The 23,481-nt window shown below is 33.4% G+C and overlaps 1 protein-coding gene across 2 annotated transcripts in view; it reads right to left on the bottom strand.

Annotated features, from left to right (window-relative positions):
• Nucleotides 1-823: 823 nt before the first annotated feature.
• LOC105250362 (diacylglycerol O-acyltransferase 2) overlaps nt 824-23,481 on the bottom strand; it is a 39,931-nt gene continuing 17,273 nt past the window's right edge. The window contains exons 1-5 of one of the 2 annotated variants that reach the window (XM_025410695.1): nt 4,024-4,517; nt 2,987-3,261; nt 2,398-2,584; nt 1,471-1,670; nt 824-1,342 (exon numbers count right to left, since the gene is read on the bottom strand). In XM_025410695.1, the coding sequence (XP_025266480.1) occupies nt 1,182-1,342; nt 1,471-1,670; nt 2,398-2,584; nt 2,987-3,261; nt 4,024-4,250 (1,050 nt within the window). In that variant the 5' untranslated portion in view covers nt 4,251-4,517 and the 3' untranslated portion in view covers nt 824-1,181. Of the gene's footprint in view, nt 1,343-1,470; nt 1,671-2,397; nt 2,585-2,986; nt 3,262-4,023; nt 4,518-23,481 lie in introns of those variants that run through there. The other variant, XM_025410694.1, reaches the window with a different exon arrangement.

Here is a 23,481-nt window from a genome sequence, read left to right as displayed (position 1 = left end):
TTTATTTTATTTCAATTGATTTTTTTATACAGGAATATCATAAAACGACATATAAATATATGATAATATAAAAGTCGTGTGATTATATTATATTCAAATTGAGTCAAATGAATATATATATATATATATATATATATATATATATATATACACACATGTATGTATGTATATAACAATAATATGCAGGATGTCGCAGACCAATATCAGCCGAATATCTCAAAAACTGAGCGAGGCAGACAAAAATATTTCAGACGAAAGTTGTAAGGTTCCAAGTAACGTATTACACGGCGATGTCAGTATGACTTTGAAAAGTGTTGTCAAGGTCATGTAAAGGTCACCTTGAATTCTGTAAACGGAAATCTCAATTTTTTATTGCATATTCTTGTAGCTCATCTCGAGAGCTTTCCAAAATACTATAACTAAGTTAGTTTTCATTAAGTACTTTCCGAATTATGAGGCTTGAAATCATTCCATAATTTTACATTACTAACTGTAAAATATTCATTCTTTGATTATCTTACCTTAATATTTTTATGTACACAATAATGGGAGGAATCAATTGATGTGAAGAAAACATACAGTTGTCTTTAAGAAAAAATACGAAATTGTTAATTGCAAATTACATATTTTTTCTTAGAAACAACTATATGTTTTCCTTAGACCAATTGATTCCTCTCATTATTTTGTACATAAAAGTATTAAGGTAAGATAATCTAAAAATGAATATTTTACAAAATATATTACAGTTTATGTAAAATTAAGGAATGATTTCAAGCTCATAATTCGGAAAATACTTAAGAAAAACTTAATTATAGTGTTTTGGAAAGCTCTCGAGATAAGCTACAAGAATGTGCAATAAAAAATTGGAATTTCCGTACAGAATTCAAGGTGACCTTTACGTGACCTTGACAACACTCTTCAAGGTCATACTGATATCGCCATATAATACGATACTTGAAACTTTACAACTTTTGTCTGAAATATTTTTATCTGCCGCGCTCTGTTTTTGAGATATTCGGTTGATACGGATTGTCTGCGACACCCTGTATATAAAATTATATATCTAATACTTTCGTTTTCCCGAAATATTTTAAACTTCTTAAGAAAAATGACAAATAGTTTGAGAAACTTGCAAATAAAGTGACAAATTTACAATATAGATGATATTATCCGAGCGCGCATCACAAATCAGTTTCGAGAGTAGTTTTTTCCGCATTTTTTATATAATTGTATTTTTGCGTTTCGAAAAACTCAATTAGATGTTCCACAAATTTTTTATGATATTCATCAATTTGCTCAGCTGTGGGTTTTTCTATTTTCGGCAGCTCGAGAGGACTGCCAACTAAAATGAAGAAACGAAACATAACAATTTTTTTTTTATATAGAATAAAAAAAGATAATATTAAGAAAATTTAATATACACATATTATAAGGTATATATTAAATTATGAAATGTAGTAAGAACTTTACCGACTACGGTAACAGGTAATCGATTTGGAATAAGACCAAACGAATATTGAAAGAATCCTCTACCCCAAAAAATAACCGGCGGCAATCCTGCGATATTGCGAATGTAGTCCTGGATACGTCTTAAAGTCGATCCTTTTGGACTATACACTTGATTGTATAAATCCGTTTCGCCAAACGATAAAACGGGAACTAACGGCGTACTAAATTATAAAATTGTATTAGATTTGAGTCGTGTTCAGTATTAGTATTTATACCATATCAGATCGTATCAGTATTCATCATCGTGATATTTTTCATACTGTTCAAACTCTTTTCTTTTCTCTTTCCTTCTCTCTTATTTTTCTTAATATATGACTTATTCTATTCATCGGCATATAGTACTGGACGGAACATGGAACTGAAATCATATTGACAGATGTAGAAAGAGACAAGGCGATGTGAGGATAGTAACGGCTTATGGAACTATGGAGTCATGAGACTCTTCAAAATCTTATGTATCTTATCTGTGTTTAATCCACTTGTTTTGCATAATAAATAAGCAGAAACCATATTATTAATAATTTGTATATAATATGCTATAAAATATCATTTTTATATGCTGTTTCTTCATATATATAATAATAAAGTTAAACATATATACATATATAAAATAATAAAGTTAAACGTCTCAACTTATAAGAAAACAGTACTGTTCCCTTTCTCCTTTGACAAAATTCAACCAATGAAAAGAAACTAGAATGAGAGATTCGTTTCCCCACATCTACTTTTTCTCTTTTTCTACGTCTCTTAACAGGAAAGAACAAAGAAATTTCCCCGCATGCTCTGTCCAGTGTTATATGTCGATAATTCTATACAATTTAATACAAATAAATATGATTAATGTGAAAATATATCTAAAAATGTAGAAAAAAGTAATTAGCCGCTCACCCATGTTTTAAAGCCAGTTTCACGAAGCCCTTTCTCTTTTTCACGATGGTACGGTAAGTACCTGGCAACGATTCCATAGTTTCAAAAGTACCGCCGACAATAAGTATCGTAGCTCTTCCGGTATGAGGGCTCTTTGCCGGTGTCGATAATAAATATTCGATACTTTTCGCATTAGCAGCGCAACAACCTGTTTGGGAACTATTGTCTCTTAATTATGTATATTGAATGTCTTAACAATTAATATTTAACGTCTAAAATGATTTCGTTTTTTTTCTTTTTTTTAAATAATTCTCATAATTTTTTCTTCGCAATACAAAATTATTTCGATAACGATATGTTAAGTCATTTCTCTTGTAAAATTTATTTCTTCTATTAATTCTGTCTAAAAAAAGATGTTAAAAAAGCATTTTTTTACAGACAAGAAAAATCATAACATATGTCACCTTTCATGTTGATGCAACATAAAATCTTTCTTTCTCAAATACATTTACATATGCTGTACCGATATTGAAAGTATTCAATAGAATATTGAAAGATTTATGAAATGAAAGATTGTACAACCGTGAAAAATAACACCAAGAGTTTTTACCTAAGAAATAAGCATATTCTCTGAATAGAGGTACTTTCAAGTGTTGATCAAGAGCAATTATGCGCATGTCTAGTCCAGGAAATAGCTTACTGCAGCCCATTGCATCCGTTGCAAATGAACCTATTATCCCCATTGATAAAATCCCATGGGGTACGGAGATGAAAAGATAAGACTTTTTTGGATCCAGATCGACTGTTTTCACTAACTTCAATGGAAAATAATTGCAAAAGTAACGCCAAAATACGTTATTTCTCATTCTACTTATCCACGAATAACTGAAATATAAGATATATCTATAATATAAGATATAAGATATAATCATTCTTTAATCGTTAACGCTTCTCATTTTAAGGTAAATTTCTTTTAATTGCGCCTAAGGCCTACAAGTGTCACAACAGATTTATTACATACAGGGTGAGCCATTTTAAGCGATCCACCCTAATAACTTTTTTATAAATGTACAATAAAATGTTTCAAATAAAAGTTGCTTGACTTCGAGGGGGACAGAAGATGGGTGGCAAAAATTTGACCTTGGATAGTCATTTGAAAGTCACATAAAGGTTACCTTCAATTTCTTAAATAGGACCCTCTATTTTTCATTACATATTCTTGTAGCTTATCTCGAGAGCTTTCCAAAACACTATAATTAAGTACCTTTTCATTAAGTACTTTTTGAATTATAAGGCTTGAAATAATTTCTTAATTTTACATAAACCTTAAAATATCTAGTAAACCATTCATTTTTCGATTATCTTACCTTAATACTTTTATGTACAAAATAATGAGAGGAATCAATTGGTGTAAAGAAAACACATAGTTGTTTCTAAGAAAAAATATGTAATTTGCAATTAACGATTCCATTTTTTTTTGGGTGGATCACTTAAAATGGCCCACCCTGTATAATCGTTCATCATCGATTAATTATTTTGAGTCAAAGACCGATAGAAAATTATTTTTATTCTACAATAGTTTTTACATCGACACTTTATATCAGAATCATCTCAAGATCAGCAAAGAAATTAATAAAATTGTATTACCTTCTGCCACCACGATCGCAAGTGTTCCAATCGTAATACATCCAGAGGAAATACAGTAGCATGAAGTAACGTAATGTTTGCGTGTAGAGTAAAAGATAGGCCGTAAGGATGTATCCCCAAAAATCGCCGAAGCCGGAAACCAGAACCCATATCGCGACCACCAAGGTCTGTAGTCTTCTTTCCGAAGATATGTTTAACGGCGCGAATTTTACACCCAAAATTTCCATGTTTCTCGTCGGGATTTCATTTCAAATTGTTAGATTATTGTTAGATTATTGGAGAGGACCCAATCCTTCCGCTTTATTTGCGCTATATCTCACCTGTGATTAGAAACTCCATATTGTATTTTTTTTTCTCGATCTCTTCCGACGAGAACCGATTGTCGCTTCGGCTGATTGCAGATAAAATTTTATATCAACTAGACGCACTGACGAACACATAAAATCTGTTTTCGATACGTAAAGAATGGACTTTATATCTCTGTCTTATATATGTGCACTCTTTATGGTTCTCTCTTCACAATCTTCATTCGATATTTTTCTCTTTTTATTCCGCGTCATTATGTTTACTTATTCGTTTTATGTAACTGACGTTTTATGTACGGATGCAACAAAAAGCGAAAAGAGAGAAATATGACAATGCAATTTGAATGCAAAGATTGCGATTGCATGTAAATTTACTCGTTACATTTACATACAATACGCTCATTTGAATAAGTAACGTTTTTATTTTAAATTTTAAATTACTACGAAAGCACATTATTTCTCATAAGAAATTGGAACAATGCCATAGTGACTTCACAATCGCAATATATAAACAATTACTTTACAATATTTTACGTCTTAATCATTGTTAAATGAAAATGTTATGATGATTACATCGCTGTGAATGAACGCAATTTTGATTATCACATGCACATCGGAGAGTTAGAATTGATTGTTATCAAACTTATATCGGTTACGAAAGAAAAAATACCTATTGTTCGAGTATATTTGAATTATAACTTCAATAAAAACAATTGTTTTTAGGGGAGAATGATAAAACGTATTACATAAAAGGGTCATCTGTAAAGAGATAGACATAAAAGAGATAAAAATGTTACATGAAAGAGTCACTTTTAAAGATAGACATGTAATAAATTATGTAAAAATATTTATTATATTTTTACATTAGAATACCAATTTATGTGCATATTTTTTTTTTTAAATTGACTTTGTTTTTTTAAACATTTCTATATACACAATCATTTATAGAAATTACTGAATCTCATGAATAATCAACTTTTAATTGTGAAAAATCAATTTTTAATTTTTAAACAGTTGTTTTCAATTTACTCTAATTATTATGTGAAAAACTTCGAACATATAGTAAAACGAATAATTAAATATTCTTCCGTTGAATATTAACGCGCAAATGATATCAAACCTTTGTGTTGACTGTGACGTTCGTGTGTCACATGTTTTGAGTTATTGATCTTCAATCGTACGAAAATCACATGCAAACTTTATCTATTCAATATAAAAACAAATAATTATGACCAAGAATCAAAAAATTATAAATATATAAATCTACGTATAATTGGTCCAAATAATAAATCAATAATAATAAAGAAGACTTATTTAAGACCAAGAAGAGCACAGGTGATATTGCGTGTTTTATACATCTATAATTAAAAAAAAAAACAATTTTTGAAATTACAAACGTTTCGATTCCTTTTGTAACCTCTTCAGTATGACAATAATAATTTAATAGAACATATAAAAGGAAAATTCTCTAGAATAAATAGATGAAGATATAAAAATAAAACAAACGGGAAATAGCACTGTAAAATAGCGCAGGTCAAAGGATAAAATTGTAAAAATAAACATCAATATCTCGATCGAGTCAGTGAAGATAACCAATAAGATTTAAGATTAGATAATACACCAAAGGTAAAAAAATACGCCAAGTACATGGAAAAAAATAAAAAAATCTAAAAGAGTGATAAAAATAAAATATTTAGAAATCAATATGAAATCAATACTATTAGCCAAGTACAATAAATTATGTGATATTAATTCATAATCGATACTAAGTGAGTTAAGATTACTTTAATTCCTATAGCATTTTTTATATGATGTATATAATTTTAAAAAGTTTTATACAAATTCTAAATCGCATAAATGACTTTCAGAATGAAGTAAGATATGAAAACTTGGCGTGCCACCCCTCCCCCCCGCCTCATTTACATATCTTGAATAAAATAAAAAATTTTATTATACAATATATATATATATATTGGGTTGGGGAAAAAGTTTCTTCGTATTTTATTGCAAAAATGAAACAAATTTTATTCATATTTGAAATGAAGCTTATGAAATTAAATATGTGCCGTTTTGTTCGACCACCTTTTGCCATCTTTGAGGTAAAACCATAATCCCGTCACTGTAGAACTTGTGTGATTTCTGGGCGAAAAACTGTGACAAGTGATTTTCACAGGCCTCTCTTGAAGCCAACTTCGTACCATTAAGAGAGTTCTGTAGAGATCGAAATAAATGGTAGTCTGATGGTGCAAGGTCAGGACTATAAGGTGGGTGCATCAAAACTTCCCAGCCAAGTTCTCTTAATTTTTGACGAGTCGCTATAGATACATGAGGTCTCGCGTTGTCGTGATGAAAGACGACGCCTTTCCTATTGATCAATTCTGGTCGCGTTTTCTCAATTGCCTGGCGTAATCTTTCCAGTTGTTGACAGTAAAGGTTAGAATCAATTGTTTGACCGGACGGCAGCAGCTCGTAGTGAACGATTCCTTTGTAATCCCACCACACACTCAGCATCACTTTTCTTGGCGTCAATTTTGGCTTTGCCACAGTTTGCGGAACTTCATTTCGCTTTGTCCACGATCTTTTTCGTACATTATTGTCATACGTGATCCATTTTTCATCGCCTGTTATGAGCCGTTTCAAAAATGGTTCGATGTCGTTTCGTTTTAACAATGATTCGCAGATAGAAAATCGATCCATTAAATTTTTGACTGTTAAATCATGTGGCACCCAAACATCGAGCTTTTTTTTGTATCCAGCTTTCTGCAAATGGTTTAAAACTGTTTTGTGGTCGATGTTCAGTTGCTTACCGATTTCGTGACTGCTAATATGCCGGTCTTGTTCAATTATTTCCATAATTTCATCGACTTTTTCAGTGATCGGTCGACCAGAGCGAGGTGTATCTTTGACGTTAAAATTTTGATACAGCATCATGTCCATAAACATCACAAATTTTTTTAGCTGCCTGAGTTGCATTCTTCCCTTTTTTAAAATAAAATTTAAAAATGTATCGAATTTCTTCTTTCTCTTCACTCATTTTCAAGATGCAATAACTTTTAACTGAATAGATAAATATCACTACTTTTTTGCTACTTTTTCTTTATGATATGTCACCTTTCAAACGCACACAAAGTATTGACAGATCCGATTAATATTATCAAGATTATGCGATTCTAATTCCATCTGCCGGAAAATACGAAGAAACTTTTTCCCCAACCCAATATATACAATATATATTTGTTAATCCTTTCATTTAGTAAGTACAATTTCCATTTTTATCAAATAAGCTTCAGACTACGAATATGCAACAGGCAGCCTGTGGGCCAGAAACGACTTGCGAAGCTTTTCAATCCGACTTACAACAATTAAATTTTATTTACAGAGAAAATAAAAAACTCATAAAAAAGAGATTTCACTTTGTTTGTCTAATTTCTATGTGGTGATTTCCAGGTAATACAGAGGAGACAAGATATATAAGTTCGAAATTTAGCTATGCGCGCGTGCGCGGTCCGTAATTTCATATTTTACATTGAGCCCATCAAAAATCTAGCTTTTTCCTATTTTCAACTATATAATTTAAATAGGGGCTACGCCAAGTTCTCATATCTTACTTCGACCTGAAAGTCATTTATGTGATGTGACGTGACGCTTTTGAGCTTCACAGTGACCCTGTCGAGGGGAAAAAGCGAGCGCAGGGTCGTCCCTCGCGCCTGAAGGGGACTATAATATTCCGTTAAGATTTATTTTAGCATAGGTTTAAGGTGCGTGCGGCGACCTGTGCGATATCGCAATATGTATGAAGATCCCGAAGATCCGCAAAAAAGAGACGAAGAATAGACCGAGGCTCCCGCAAAAACAGGTCATGTATCGAGATCCCGCGCAATCGCTAGTCGTATATCGGAGCAATATTAATCCCGAAAATTTTCAGAATAATGACGGCAGAGAATCCTGACGGACAACCACCCCCAGACTGCAGACTGGGAGAAGGAAGTACTTCCGAAAACGGACAAGGATACGGCCTGGTCAGCCTGCCGAGTCCGAGCTGAGAAGTCAATACCGCTGAGATACCGTCATCTTCGATTCTGGACCCCTGTATAAGGGCAACCCCGTCAAGCAGCTCCAATTTGTGAAGGGGGCGGAGAAACGACCCCCTTTTCGGCGAAAATTGACAAGATGTGCGGAAAATCGGCGCGGGACTCGAGGGCCTCGCGGACCCATTCCGTTATCGTCACTGTTCGGTGAGCCTTGATCGAAGATAGTTAGTTCTGCGAACCGAGAGGAAACGACCCAATGAGGAAGCCGCCACCAAAGAATTGTAAGCCGCCGCACAGGTAGCCACACGATTTTCTCCCGGGAGCAGCTGGCGTTACACAAAATTCTGTATACCGTCGCAGGGCAAAAACTATATCGTACCGTTGTATTACAGAAAGCCTGTGATTTTCTCGCGTTTAGTTACCGGACGCCAGCTGACGCCGGCTGTCGCGAATTTGTCCCTCTCAGGGGATTCGTACCGACAGTCGCTTACCGTACCGTGTATCTCGTACCGTATCGTATAGTATCATTCCGTACCATTTCCGTACCGTCTTTCGTTTTACCGTTACGTTTCGTGCTGAATGGTGAGTTTCAGCATGATGACGAAATTCCGGCCGTTTCGTAAACGTTTAACGTAAAGAAAATCGGGATTTGCGCGAGAGCTTTCTTTGCGAGCAAAAGGTACCGAATATGCGAAGTCTGCTCGGCAAGAACATATATATCGCGAAATCTCCGTCTAAATTTATGATCGTTAACGTTCGTTTTGAAATTATCTCGTTTGAGAGTCAAGTTTGTTTTCGCCGAGTGCGAAAAGTCGTGATAAGACCGTTAAAGAGTACGAGACAATACACGTGCCGGTGTACTTGAAATTACCGTTAATAATAACCTTTGTTATATACTGAATGTATTGTCGAAAATTATCGCCGACTATATATATTGTAAGAAATTTAATTCGATTTATATCGAAATATTTTATGAGGCTTGTGCCTCTGATTGTATGCGGAAATCATACTCAATTATTATATTTTGCTCGTTATCAGTCACTTTTGAATATCAATATTATTAGTTACCGTCAAATATTATATAAAGTTTAGTTTGATTTATATCGAAATTTTACATGAGGCCTCCGAATGTGTTCCGAAATCGTACGCGTCTGCTATATTCTGATCGTGATTCTTATCTTGTAATTGGTTACAGCTAATTATCGCTGATTATTGTAGGAAATATAATTCAATTTATATCGAAATCTTTTGGCGAGGCTCATGCCTCTGAGCGTGTTCTGAAATCCGACTTATTGCTGTATTTCAAGTATTATAGATTCCTTCGCTATTAATTATTATTTGAGTTTTCTTATCGCAATTCGTGAGACATTATATTCGTTTTCATATCACTCTCATCGTTATATTATAATCGCGCATTAGAAATAGATCGTTTTCGTTATGATTATATGTTGACCTTCGCGTCATCCGTTATATGTAAGTCTTAATTCCTTTGTTTTTCAAACTCATATTATCAGTTGTTTATATTCCGAGACTTATCTTTTCTTTCTTTGTTCTTTTTTTATTATTATTGAATCTTGTCTATCATCTTATTATTATCTCTGTGCATTATTATCTCGTTTATTCTGTATTCTAACTGTTCAATATATTTTAAGTAATTGTAAGTAAGATAAATTGAATGTCGATTATTTCTCTCTCCTGGAAATCACTTAGCGTTCTCTCTATATATAATTCACAAAGAACCCTGCCCCTCTGCCACATACTGAACTCTGGGTTACCGGACCTTATCGTTACTGTATCGTTTTCGTGGCGCGGAAATACCGCGCCTGGCGCCCAATTTCATTCCCCTTTGGGGAGACTTGTCTGATACGTACGTTACCGAATTTTTGAAGATATCGCCTTAATAACTTTCAGTCTAATTATCGTATCGGCCAAAGCTTGCACGCTACCTCCTCGGGATCGGCGTTCTCGAGATGGGCAACAGCGCAGTGATTTAGAATTCGTGTAAAACTTTTTTAAATTATATATTATAGAAAAAATGCTTTAGGAAAGTAATCTTGTTCGAAAATGGAAAACATTATTCCGGATAAAATTGTGCATTAATAAAATCCGCATTTTTCAATTTGATAAATTCGAGAATTTGAATTTATCGGGCGTCGAGAAACTGCTCGAATTCTCTCATTTTTTGAAAAACTCGACCGTTCGCGTTATTTCTCGCTTTTTTCACCGTATAAACGTTCGTTACAAACATTTGGCAAAACAATTTCAATTGTCGACATGTTAGCAAAATGTACGGGCATGCGCGACCATACGTCACGATCAGTTGATTGCCACTCAGCTGATCGAAAAAGATCGCGCGCATGACAATCGCAAAAATGTCAACGTTAGACATCATCGGCCAATTACACATGGCGCCCTGAGGTCCACGTTAAAAGATTGAATTTATTGGCCCACGTCGCAAAGGGCCCCAAAATCTGCTCGCTATAAAACGGGCACTGCACGTGATTCGTCGAGTCTCGCACTTTTCACTATTCGCAATTGTCTCGCTCTTGGTAAAACCGCCTTTGTCAAACCGCTCGTTTGTAAAACCGCTCGGTTCAATCTCTTAGTTTCGCCGCTTGTACAGCCTTCGGACTTAGCATCTCAATATTTCAAGTTCTGAAATTTTGTATATATATTTATTTTTCTTTATCAATTGTGTGGTATCTTAAAATAAACTTAAAAAATACAAAAAAAAAATACGTGTCGTGTGACATTCATTTAGTTTTTAGACAATTGTTGTGTCCTCGTCCATCTCGCTAGATTACATCTTGCGCTGTCGCGGCAATCCGCAGTCGCTCCGCGAACAAATCTTAAAATAATCTTTAAAGTAATCTTAAAATTTTCTGTGAGGTTTGAATCCCGCGCAACCACATCACGCTCACATGCAGCTAGGATGGCGCTGTTTACCGCAGTGAGCGCACTTGTCGCATTATTCTCTAGGCCAATGGGATCCATCTTCCCCTGTATTGCTGACGTCCTCCCTTGTTGTTCATCCCAGAGAATAACGCTATCACGCAAACAATATATACATACATAACTCTGTATCAAATAATACAGAATATATATTTACTTGAATTTAACTCCGTGTTCCACTGTTAATAACTCCCGTAATAAGGTTATGGATCCAGGAGTGCATACGGACTTGTAAAGCAGATTCGTAAGTAAAATAAGATAAGAAAAGAAACTCAGACATGGCGACGTTAAACACATTTGATCGCATCGATCGATTGAACGGTGACAATTACCGATCATGGAAGTTTGCCATGAAAATGCTTTTGATACAACGAGAGTTATGGAATTATGTGGATGGTTCGATCGTATTGTCAGACGATGCCACGCGAGAACAAAAGATAAGATACAAATTACACGACGAAAAAGCATTATCAGCGATTGCTTTGTCTATAGATCCAGACCAACAGATTCACATAGTAAACTGCGACACGGCGAGAGAAGCATGGTTAGCACTTGTAGAAATACACGAGCCCAAATCCCGACAACGAATAATGCAATTAAAAAGACAATTTGTGCGGACTCGGCTGAGAGAAGATGAAAGCATGGAATCATATTTGAATCGTCTCAAAATTTGCTCGGATGATATGCGAGGAGCTGGAGCAGAAATCAAGGACGAAGATCTTGCTTATGCAATGCTATCAGGTCTATCCGAAAGTTATAACGCATTAACAATGACGCTCGCAAGCTTGGGAGACGAGAAGTTCACCTCAACGGAGTAAGAAGAGCACTAAGCGCTGAATATGATAGACGCACGTCCAGATGTGAAGAAGAAAAACAAAAACATGAAATTGAAGCGTACCAAATAAAGAAAGGTAAGAAAAACACCACAACGAAACCTAATAAAGCAGGAAAATGTTTCAGCTACGGAAAAGTGGGACATTACGCGAAGCAATGCAGAAACAAAGAGAGGAAAATTGATAGAAGCAAGGAAAAACCGATTGCATTACTTGCGGACGCAGAACACATCACGCCGAAGGATGCATGGTTAATAGACAGCGCAGCAACTCATCATGTATGCAGACACAAAGAATGGTTCGAAAATCTACGAAGAATAGAATCTGAGCCTATCGACACAGCGGAAACAACGACTCATCAAACTGAGGAAACACTGACAGCAGAAGGAATCGGAAGTATAAATCTACAAGCAAGAATCGGTAAAACGATGAGCATAATACTTCAAAATGTTTATTACGCGCCTAAATGCAGAAGAAATTTAATGTCAGTGGCACAAATCGAAAAAGTCAGAAAAAGAATTGAATTCGATAAAGGAATGGCTTACGTAGTGAACATAAAAACTGGCGAAAGAATAATTGAAGCCTACAGACGAAACAATTTATATATTGTTCAAGCAGATGTCGTAAATCCTAAAAACGACAGATTAATAAAATTACATACAGCAAGCATATAGAAAGAGATCTATGGCATCGACGTTTCTGTCACATCAACGATAAAAGTATCGACGATCTAAAACGAAGAGAATTAGTCCGTGGATTAGAATACCATGGGACAACGGCTACGGATGTATATCAAGGATGTTGCATAGGAAAATCAACAAAAATGCCATGTAAGCGCTCAAAAGAAAAACAGTCGAAGCGAATATTGAAACTAATACACTCTGATTTGTGTGGTCCAATGCCGGTAAGATCCATAGGTGGCTCAAGATATTTTATGACTCTAATAGATGATTACTCGCGAAAAACGGTAGTATACTTTCTAAAAGGTAAAGATGAAGTAGCTCATACGATAAAAACATTTATTAACAAAATGGAGAGAGAAAAGGAATTAAAAATAGTACGTTTCAGAACTGACAATGGATTAGAATATTGTAAGAAAGATCTTCAAGCATTCTTCAATAAATTGGGAATCAAGCATGAACGAACATGCGTCGAAACTCCACAAATGAACGGCATAGCCGAACGCATGAATCGAAATGGACTTCGCCAAAATCGCTAATGGACTTAGTTTGATCTATGCTGACCTCAGCGAAGCTACCTCCAAATTTTTGGGCAGAAGCAACTGCAACGGCTGCATAATATGGAATGGGAGATTACCAAGTGTAAAGCATCTCAAAGCTTATGGATGTCTCGCATACGCACACTTACCATATCAGGGAAGAGGAAAGTTGGAACCTCGTGCCCGCATCTGTACATTCGTCGATTATTCAAGTCAAACGAAAGGATATAGACTATGGGATAGTAATAAAAAGGAAATCATCCAAACGAAACATGTGAGATTCGATGAAACAAAATTAGGCTATCATGGAAAAATAATTACGACGAATCAGATATTGTCGATATTTCCACATGATGACTATACTGAGAAGAATTCTGAATCAGAAGAGGAAACACAAAATGAACATGTAGAAGATTAAAATAACATAGAGAAAAGATACACAAGAGCGGAACCTATATTAACGAGATCCAAAACTGCTAAGCAACGCGAAATGGAAGAACATAATAAAAATATTTCAATAGGATCTGACAACGAAGACAACACAGAGGATAGAACGATAGTGGAGGCCTCAAGTAGCCAAGCCAAAAAGATAGTAAGGAACCCATATGGACGCAAAGGAAAACCAAAAGAACAGATGGAAATAAATCTAACGCAGGTAAGAGAACCTCAAAATTTAAAGGAAGCAAAAGCATCACCAGAATCGGCACATTGGAGGCAAGCAATAAATGAAGAATTAAATAATTTGAAGCGACTACAAACATGGGAAGAAGTCGAAGAAACCTCGAATGCAAATTGCATTGAAAGCAAATGGATTTTCAAAATAAAGTGCGATGCAAATGGAGAAATCGCACGATTCAAAGCCAGGCTTGTCGCAAGAGGATTTTCGCAAAAAGAAGGCATAGATTATGATCAAACATACGCACCCGTCGCAAGATTTGCTATTGTATGATTATTTTTAGCGATGTCAGTAGTATTCGGTTGGAAGACACGTCTTATAGACATAAAATGTGCATATCTGAATGGACAATTAAAAGAGAAATTGTACATGAAACTACCGACACTACAAGACGACGAGAAACCGAAGATAGTTAAATTACTCAGACCCATTTACGAACTCAAACAAAGTGGACATAATTGGAACGAAACAATAAACAGCTTTTTAATTAAAAATGGACTCGTTTGTCTAAAGTCATCAAATTGCACTTACGGTATGATTTTGATACATTCTTGATAATTTACGTTGACGATATTGCAATATTTTCCAAAAATGAAGAAAAACTGAACAAAATTGTACACATGATAGAAGAAAAATACGAAGCTCGAGATCTTGGCGAAATCTCATATTTTTTAGGAGTAAATATCATGAAAAATCCTGAAGGAAATATACAGATGAAAGAGAAGAGATACATACAAGAATTATTAGATCGTTATGGACTGCAAGAATGTCGAACAGCGTACATTCCGATGGAACCTGGAAACTTTCTTTCGTCTGAAGATTCGCCAACGACAAGTGAAGAGAAAGAAGATGTGAAAAACACACCATATCGCGAATTAATTGGATCGCTTAATTACATCAGTCAATGTACAAGACCAGATATTGCGTTCGCCGTTTCAAAGTTAGCACAGTTCTCATCTAATCCCGGAAGGAAACATTGGAACGAAGCAAAGAGGACTCTTAGATATTTAGGAACGACAAAGAACCACAACCTAATATACAACTGTAATGATCCAAAGGTATCGATTTGGAGCGATGCGGATTGGGCAGGAAACCCAGATGACAGACATTCATACACCGGAAACATTATCATGCTAGGTAAAAATGTTATGGACTGGAAAGCGTCCAAACAAAAATGCATTGCAACGTCAACTATAGAGGCGGAATACATTGTATTGTCGAGTGCCGCGAAAGAAGCAAAGTGGCTACAAATGTTTCTCGAGGAATTGGGATTAAACAAATGGATAAGAACGCCTTACCAACTACATTGCGACAATAGATCAGCAATCGATTTTTCGAGGAACAGAATTGAACGTAACAAGACAAAACATATAGATATAGCTTTCCACAACGTCAGAGAAAATATAGACAATGGAACGTTGAACATTAATTACATCCCGAGTTCGCTGAACGTCGCAGATATCCTTACCAAAGCGATGACACGGACACATCTAGAAGAACACGTCAAAGGATTAAATTTGAAGTCTGACACGGAATTCAAAAGTGGAGGATTGTGAGGTTTGAATCCCGCGCAACCACATCACGCTCACATGCAGCTAGGATGGAGCTGTTTACCGCAGTGAGCGCACTTGTCGCATTATTCTCTAGGCCAATGGGATCCATCTTCCCCTGTATTGCTGACGCCCTCCCTTGTTCTTCATCCCAGAGAATAACGCTATCACGCTAACAATATATACATACATAACTCTGTATCAAATAACACAGAATATATATTTACTTGAATTTAACTCCGTGTTCCACTGTTAATAACTCTCGTAACATTTTCTTTAAGGTAATCTTAACTTGGTATCAATTACGAATTAATATCATATAATTTATTTTACTTGGCTAATACTATTGATCCCATATCGGTTTTTAAATACTTTATCTTTATCATTCTTTTAGATTTTTTGATGTTTTTTATGTACTTGGCGTATTTTTTTATCTTTATAAGATTCTTTTAGAAGATATATATGTATCTATAGCACTCGAAAGGCTAAATGAATGTAATTATTTTTATGCACATAGTTTATTTCTTTTAACATACATCTATACATTTTTTATATCTCATTATTTTTTTTATTTAGGATAATGATTCCCTTCTCGGGATACATGTTCTGTGTTTTACTTAAATCATGTTTTACATTTACACCTTTTCTATATTAATTTATACACTTATTTCTTGACTCCTCAGTTTTTCTCTCTCTTTCCTTTTATTGCACAACTTCAGCATCTATTCTATTCCTTTCCCGTCTTCTGCCATTATAAATTCTTCGCTCGGATGGCTGCTCTTGATTCCGGGCATTCTCTTAATATATGGTGCCATGATTCCTCTCCTCCCTTACACAGCTTGCATATTTTCTTGCCTTCCTCCTCCCAGTATCTATTACCTTTCCATTCGTTTTCGCATCTGAATCTTGCGATTGTTTTCAACTTTATGCCTTTTCTTTTCCACTCCAAATATTTCGCTCTTTCACTTGTTTTCCATCTGTTGTATTCTTTTGTTGATTTCGATCTCTCCATCTTCCTTTCTCTCTCTTTCAATTTTTTCTCTTTGTAGTTGGTTGTCCATTCTTCTATCGTGTTTTTTCCTGTTCCTCTCTTGCCTCTCTTGTCCACTGGTTTAATCCGCCCTCCTTGTAAAATGTTTGCATCCTTCTGCCCCATTATGTACCCTCCCATTCTATATTGCTAATTTCACTTCTGCATTCTCTCAGTATTTCGTTATCAGTCATTCCTTTTATTTTTTCTTGGTATTTTAGCACTCTCCCTCCGGCTTCTATACTGATTTGTTCTATCTTTGTTTCTTCTCTAATTATGTAGCCTAGCGTGCATCTACCTAAGCCTAATATCCATCTTATGTATCTCTCTTGAAGTGCTTCAATCTGCTTCCATTCTTTCCATCCCTATATTTCGACTCCGTATAAGAGTATATTTTTAACCACATTAAACATCATCATTCTCCTGTCGAAGTCTTCTCCAAATTTCCTTTCGCCTATCCCCCAAACCTGTGCCATGGCTGCTGCTGCTTTTCTTACTATGTCTTTTACATGTGCATCATCGGTGTTGCATTTCTTAAATGTAAATCCCAGATATTTGAACTCCTTGACTTCTTCTATCTTGCTGTCCTTCCATTTCCAATTCCTTTCTTGCTTAATTCTCTCTTTCTTACAAAAAATCAACATTTTGGATTTATCTGCATTTAAAGTCAGTTCCTTTTCTTCTAAATATCTTTCTAGGCTTTTCAACATTTTCTTCATTTCTCTTTCCGTCTCCGCTATCATCGCTAGGTCGTTCGCGTACGTCTAAGTGTATATTCTCCTTCTTCCCTCAGTCTTGCGCCTCCGTTCTGTCTTTTCTTTAGAAAGTTCGCCACATCCGCGATAAATGTTATGAAAGTACAGAAGTGGCTCAATGGGCATCCTTGTCTCAGCCCTCCTTCTGTTCAGAACTCCTCTGTACATTTGTCTCCTACGATTACCTTATTGATCGTTTCTTCATAAATATCTTTTATTCTATTGATTAGTTTTCTATTTATACCGCGTGCTTCCAGAACCTTCCATAGCTTCTTTCTGTTCACCTTATCGAACGCTGCAAGCGTCAGGTCTGCAAAGAAGATGTAGAGTTTTCCCTTCTTTTTGGTTATTTTTTTTCCGCTGTTATTTTCAGTGCAAATATATTGTCTATGCAACTTCTCCTTTTTCTGAAACCTGCTTGCGTTTCTGGGAGTAGCTTCAGTCTCTCAACTTCCTTCCTCAGTTTTTCTTCCAGAATCATTGCATAAATCTTGTATGCCGTGTCTAGTAATATTATCCCTCTGTAGTTTTTCACTTCTTTCCTGTCTCCTTTTTTATGTATTGGGTATATTTTGCCTACTTTTCTCTTGGCAGTTTCTCTCCGTTCCATATTTTTCTCATTATTTTATTCAGTTTTTCCTTTGTTTTCTCGTCTGCGTTTCCACACTTCGTTTTTGAGTCTATCTTCACCTGTTGCTTTCTTTTTCTTGAATCTTCTTACTGCGTTTTCCATCTCTTCTTCTGTGATTCTCTCTCCCTCCTCCCTTTGTTTCTTCCTCTCGTTTCGAGAGGACACTTTTTTGTTATCTCTTGCTCGTTTCGTGTATCGTTGTTTCCTCTTGTCTCACTTCCCTCCAGTAGTTCCATGAAGTGTCTTTTCCATTGTTGTTCCTCAATGTTGTCATCTGGCTTTTTTCGTCGACCTCTCTCTTTCTTTATATATCTCCATATTTCTGTTTCATTTTGTATCTCTGCGATTCTCTCTCTTCTTTCTTCTTCATTTCGCAAAGCTTGTTATGTTTTTGTTTTTCTTCTATAAATTCTGTTCTCTCTATGTTTCCTTTTCTCATTTGTCTGAGGGATCGGTTTAATTTCATTTTGCTGTTTCTGCAGTTCTTGTCCCACCAAGATTTCTTTTCTACATTTTGCCATTTGTTTTTGATCTTCTTTTTGTTTATTGCTTTTCTGGGACCTTATACTCGAAACTGTGCGATATATATCGCAGACGATAATTATCGCACTATTGATATCGCATACGTAATATTAAAATCGTCGATTTCTATTGTTGAAGAAACGTGAAAAGTGCAATATGACAATTTTCGTGTGAGATAATCTTACAACGTTGCCAAAGTGAGAAGAATATCTGCACCAATCAGAATTTATGCTACTTGACATAAATAAGACGAACGCACCCATAAGGTATGACATATAAATTTTCTTACAAATAAATCAGAGCTCGGCAAGAACTGCACATTTCGGCCGATTTTCAGCTGGCTCCGCCTAACGCGTCCCTCCTTTCTTCGCCGTCTCGCACAAAGCCTACGAGCCGCTCGGCGGTCAGGAGCGGGCGTATGGCAATAGCTTTCCACGTCACCCATGAGGTAGTATTGTTGACGCGTTTTTTTTTTAATTGGTATCCCCAGTAGGCCTAATCCACTGATGACTAAAACGACCCTTTAACTAATTGCATAAGACGATAAAGTTTATCACGTCTTATGCTTATTGCTACATGCCGTATGCAAATAGATGTTCCTGATCTCGCTTATAAAAAATCCCGAAAGTCATAAATATTCATATCAATTATTATTTATAATTTCGTGCAATTAGTTAAAGGGTCGTTTTAGTCATCAGTGAATTAGGCCTATTGAGGATATCACTTTAAAAAAACGCGTCAACAATAGTACCTCATGGGTGACGTGGAAAGCTATTGCCATATGCCCGCTCCTGAGCGCCGAGCGGCTCGTAGGCTTTGCGCGAGACGGCGAGGTAAGGCGGGACGCGCTAGGCGGAGCCAGCCAAAAATCGGCTGAAATGTGCAGTTCTTGCCGAGCTCTGTTATAAATGAAGCAATAGTTAGGTTATACAAATTTTATTTTATAGTTTACAGTTTAGAATATTGAAATGACTACTGAAAAAGTCACGTCATCAGAACAGGGTATATAACTGCAGAACAAAAAGAAACATTGATTGAATTTATGAAAAAAAATCCTGAATTAAAATCGGGCAAATTTTCGGCTACAGCACATTTTCACAGCAAAAGATGCACAAAAAATATGGATGGAACTCGTCGAAGAATTGCATAAAATACCTAATGGAGCTGTAAAAGAGTGGAAACAATGGAGAAAAGTAAAGAGACTTATTTATACATTTTTAAAGATATGTATAACGAACTCGTTTAATTATATAAATTATCTTATTATAATTATGTTAATTGTGTTAGTTTTAATTTATTTAATCTTTTCCTTCTGTAAAATAAAATTTAGAAGCGGATTATTAATATTGTTTTCTTGTGTAATTATTGTACAAATTGTATTAATCACAAATGTAGCTTTTGATGCGATAAAAAAAAATAATTGTTATAGTTAATATTTTAATATTAAATAGTCAAACTACATTAATTTAAATATATTAATTTAAATAAACGTTAATTTATTACAAACATGGCAAGATCTTTCCAAAACAAAAGCAAAAATATTAAAATAAAGACATATGTGCAACGGGGAACTGGTGGTGATCCTTCTTTAACACCTTCAGAACAATTAACACCTGCAGAAGAACAAGTGTTGGAAACACTTAGATGTAACACTTATTGTTAGATGTAACAGCAATTAATGGTCACGATAATATTGCAGAAACAAAAGTATTATTTGTAATTTTAAATATATATACAGAAAGAGTGTGCCCATACAGCATGAATCTTTCCAATTATACAGCTATATTGCAATAACATTACAACATTTTTGCTACATTGCTGCAATATAATTGATTCATGCTCTATAGGTAATATATTAATTAAGTCTGTGATATTTAATTAAATCTGTCCTTTTCATTGGCTACACTAGTTCAAAGTTTATTTTTTTTCCTTCTAATGGTAGCAAAAAGATAAACTTTGAATTAGTTAAGCTAAAAAGAACAGACCTATTATTGTACAGTTGCACTTTATATTAACTTTATATATGTAACAAGTACCTTTCCTCAGATTTATAATTGGTAAATATATATAAATATTTAATGTTAATTTGATTTTTTTGTAAATGGATATAAAGACAAACAAGTTATTTAATATATTTGTAGTATGTACAATACTTTACTACTTCATCCACAGTATAAAATTAAAATAAAAATTGTTTTATTATTAACTTTTAAAAAAAAAATTAATTTTAAAAAATTAAAATAAAAATTGTTTTTATTATTAAATTTTATTATTTATTATTAACACTTTTAATATATAAACCTACTGTATTAAAAAATATTCTAAGTAATAGATTTTATAAAAAATTAACATTATGTATTTTAAAAATTGTAAGTAATAAATTTTATAAAAAATTAACATTAATGGCAATGCTAATTTTAGGGCTCCTGCCCATTGGACGCGGAATTGCTTGCCGTGCGGTAAAAAACGACGCGCTAGTCAATCATTTCATAACTTTTCCAGACTTTTTAAGACCGAAAAATTGATTGGCTACCACGTCGCCGTTTGCCGCGCGGCAAACAATTCCGCGTCCAGTGGGCAGGAGCCCTTAGATATAAAAAATATTTTTATATTTAAAGAAGTATATGTTTACATTTACATTTAAAAACTCTTTTTGTCTAGGAATTTGAAGATGTACAATATTTAGAAGACGAAGATAACGACGCAGATCCCACAGCAACAATGAATATGGAAACAATAGATGTAGATGTTTATACAAGTAATAAAGAGAATAATATATGTAATATGCAAAATTTAAATATGGAACAAAAAAGAAGAATGATAAATATAGAAAATAAAACAGTAATAACTAATAATATACAAACACCAAAAAATACAATATTTAAAGATAAACAAACAAGAATAAGAAAAATTTAAGAAAGACCTTCCATAGAAAAGGAAGACGAACCTGCCAAAGAGGAAATATCCAACCAAAGAAAAAAAGGAACTGTAGCAACTCAGCGATTGGCAAAAACAATGGAATATACTGATTTAGTACACTTAACAGAACAAGATCAAAAGATGAGAAAGAAATACTACAGAAAAAAAATAAAATTAATGAAAAAGGATATAGCAGTAAAAGAAAAATAATAACTGCATTAGAGAATTTATCTAATGCTTATAATATTGCAGATATCTAATATTTTATTTACTTTTTAATTTTATTTTTGTGATATTTTTTTCTTTCTGACATTTTTTTCTTTTAATATGTTAAGTGTATGTGCGTATGACTAAAACAAAATGTTATAATATTTAATATTTATCTTATAGATTATTGGAATATATAGCATACAATTGTTTTGTTTTTTATAATATTGAATATTATAATTAATTTCAATTAATAAGTTACAAGTTCTGTGATAGTATTTTTTTTATATTTGAGTATATAGATGAAGAGTATTATAAATAAAAATAATGAAATCTCTAAAAAAGTCTTTCATAAATTACTTTTATTAATTATTAATATAGTTACATAAGAATTCAAGTGTAGTTAAAAGTTTAAAAGTTTATAATGTTTATTTTTATTTTTACAGAATTTTGTTTTAAAATAAAATAATGTTTTATGAGACTGATTTAATATAAATAAAAAGTCTATTTTATTAATGTATTCACATTTAATTATTATATTACTTTGTATATGATGTATACATGATGTATGTAATGTATAAATAAAATTTGGTTATTACAAAAAATATTATTTATTATTTTTAAGTAAATACATTTTGAATTAATCGTTGTCGAAGTCTTCTTCCTGCAATAAGCTCAGGATTAATACGATTTCGCCGTTCATTTAAATTCTCATTTTCATCATTATCATTATTAACATTTAATCTAAAATCAATATAATCTTCTTCTTCTTCTAGCAGTATTGGTACATTTTCTTCAATGCACATATTATGCAATATTACACAGGAATTAATTATTCGCGATGCTACATCTGGTTTGTAATGTAATACTCTATGTTTAGTAAACACCTAAAACGCATTTTTAATAAACCGTTTGTTCTTTCTATCAACGATCGAATTCGTCTGTGTGCTACATTGTATCGATCTTCAGAAGAATTCGGTTGAGGATTTAAAATAGGTGTCATTAACTAAGGTCTCAAAGCATATGCAGAATCGCCTGTAACATGAAACACTTTAGTATAATAACCAACTTTAATATAATATATAGAATATATGAGATATATTTTCTAATTTTAATTTTTAAATAAAATTAAAATTTTATGTATCAATGAAAATATTGAAATATTTTAATAATTTTTTATCACTAAACTTATTCATTATAAATAATTAAAAGAATATGTATACCAAGAAGAAAATAAGTATGTCCACGATTGTGTAATTGCTGTAAAATTGGCAAAAAAGTTACAGTTGTTCCAAATGTAGCAGTCATGGATACATCCTGGATATTTAGCATTTACGTGAAATATTTTCATATTACTGTCACATATCTAGAAAAAAATACAAAATATATATGTAATAATACAAAATATATATGTAAGAATAAATCAATTAATTTTTTTTATTAAAAAAAACATATTTTTATCATTTAGAAGTTAGAAATATGTTAAAAAATTAATAAAATAAAATTTTATTTATCAATTTAACAAAATTAAAAATAACTTAAATATTTTAATACAATATAATCATTTATTTATATCAACTTTTGTTTAAGGTACAAACAGTGAGTTCCGTACAATACATGTGTGCATTTACAAATATGTCTATACTGTAGTACTATAATCAAAGCACGCATTTGAACTTTACAAAACCCAGCCAAACTATATTAATATTGAATAAATATTTTACATTTTATCTTATATATTAATTTTTAATATTTATATACATATACATTATACATATAGCAAAATAAAGAACATTAGTTCCTTTTAACGAACTAAATTTATTTAATA

This window comes from Camponotus floridanus, unplaced genomic scaffold (genome assembly GCF_003227725.1).
Source record: "Camponotus floridanus strain SB8 unplaced genomic scaffold, Cflo_v7.5 scaffold34, whole genome shotgun sequence".
NCBI classification, from domain to species: Eukaryota; Metazoa; Arthropoda; class Insecta; order Hymenoptera; family Formicidae; genus Camponotus; species Camponotus floridanus.
The sequence above is the reverse complement of the archived record's forward strand: the minus strand, read 5'-3'. Positions and strand labels throughout refer to the sequence as shown.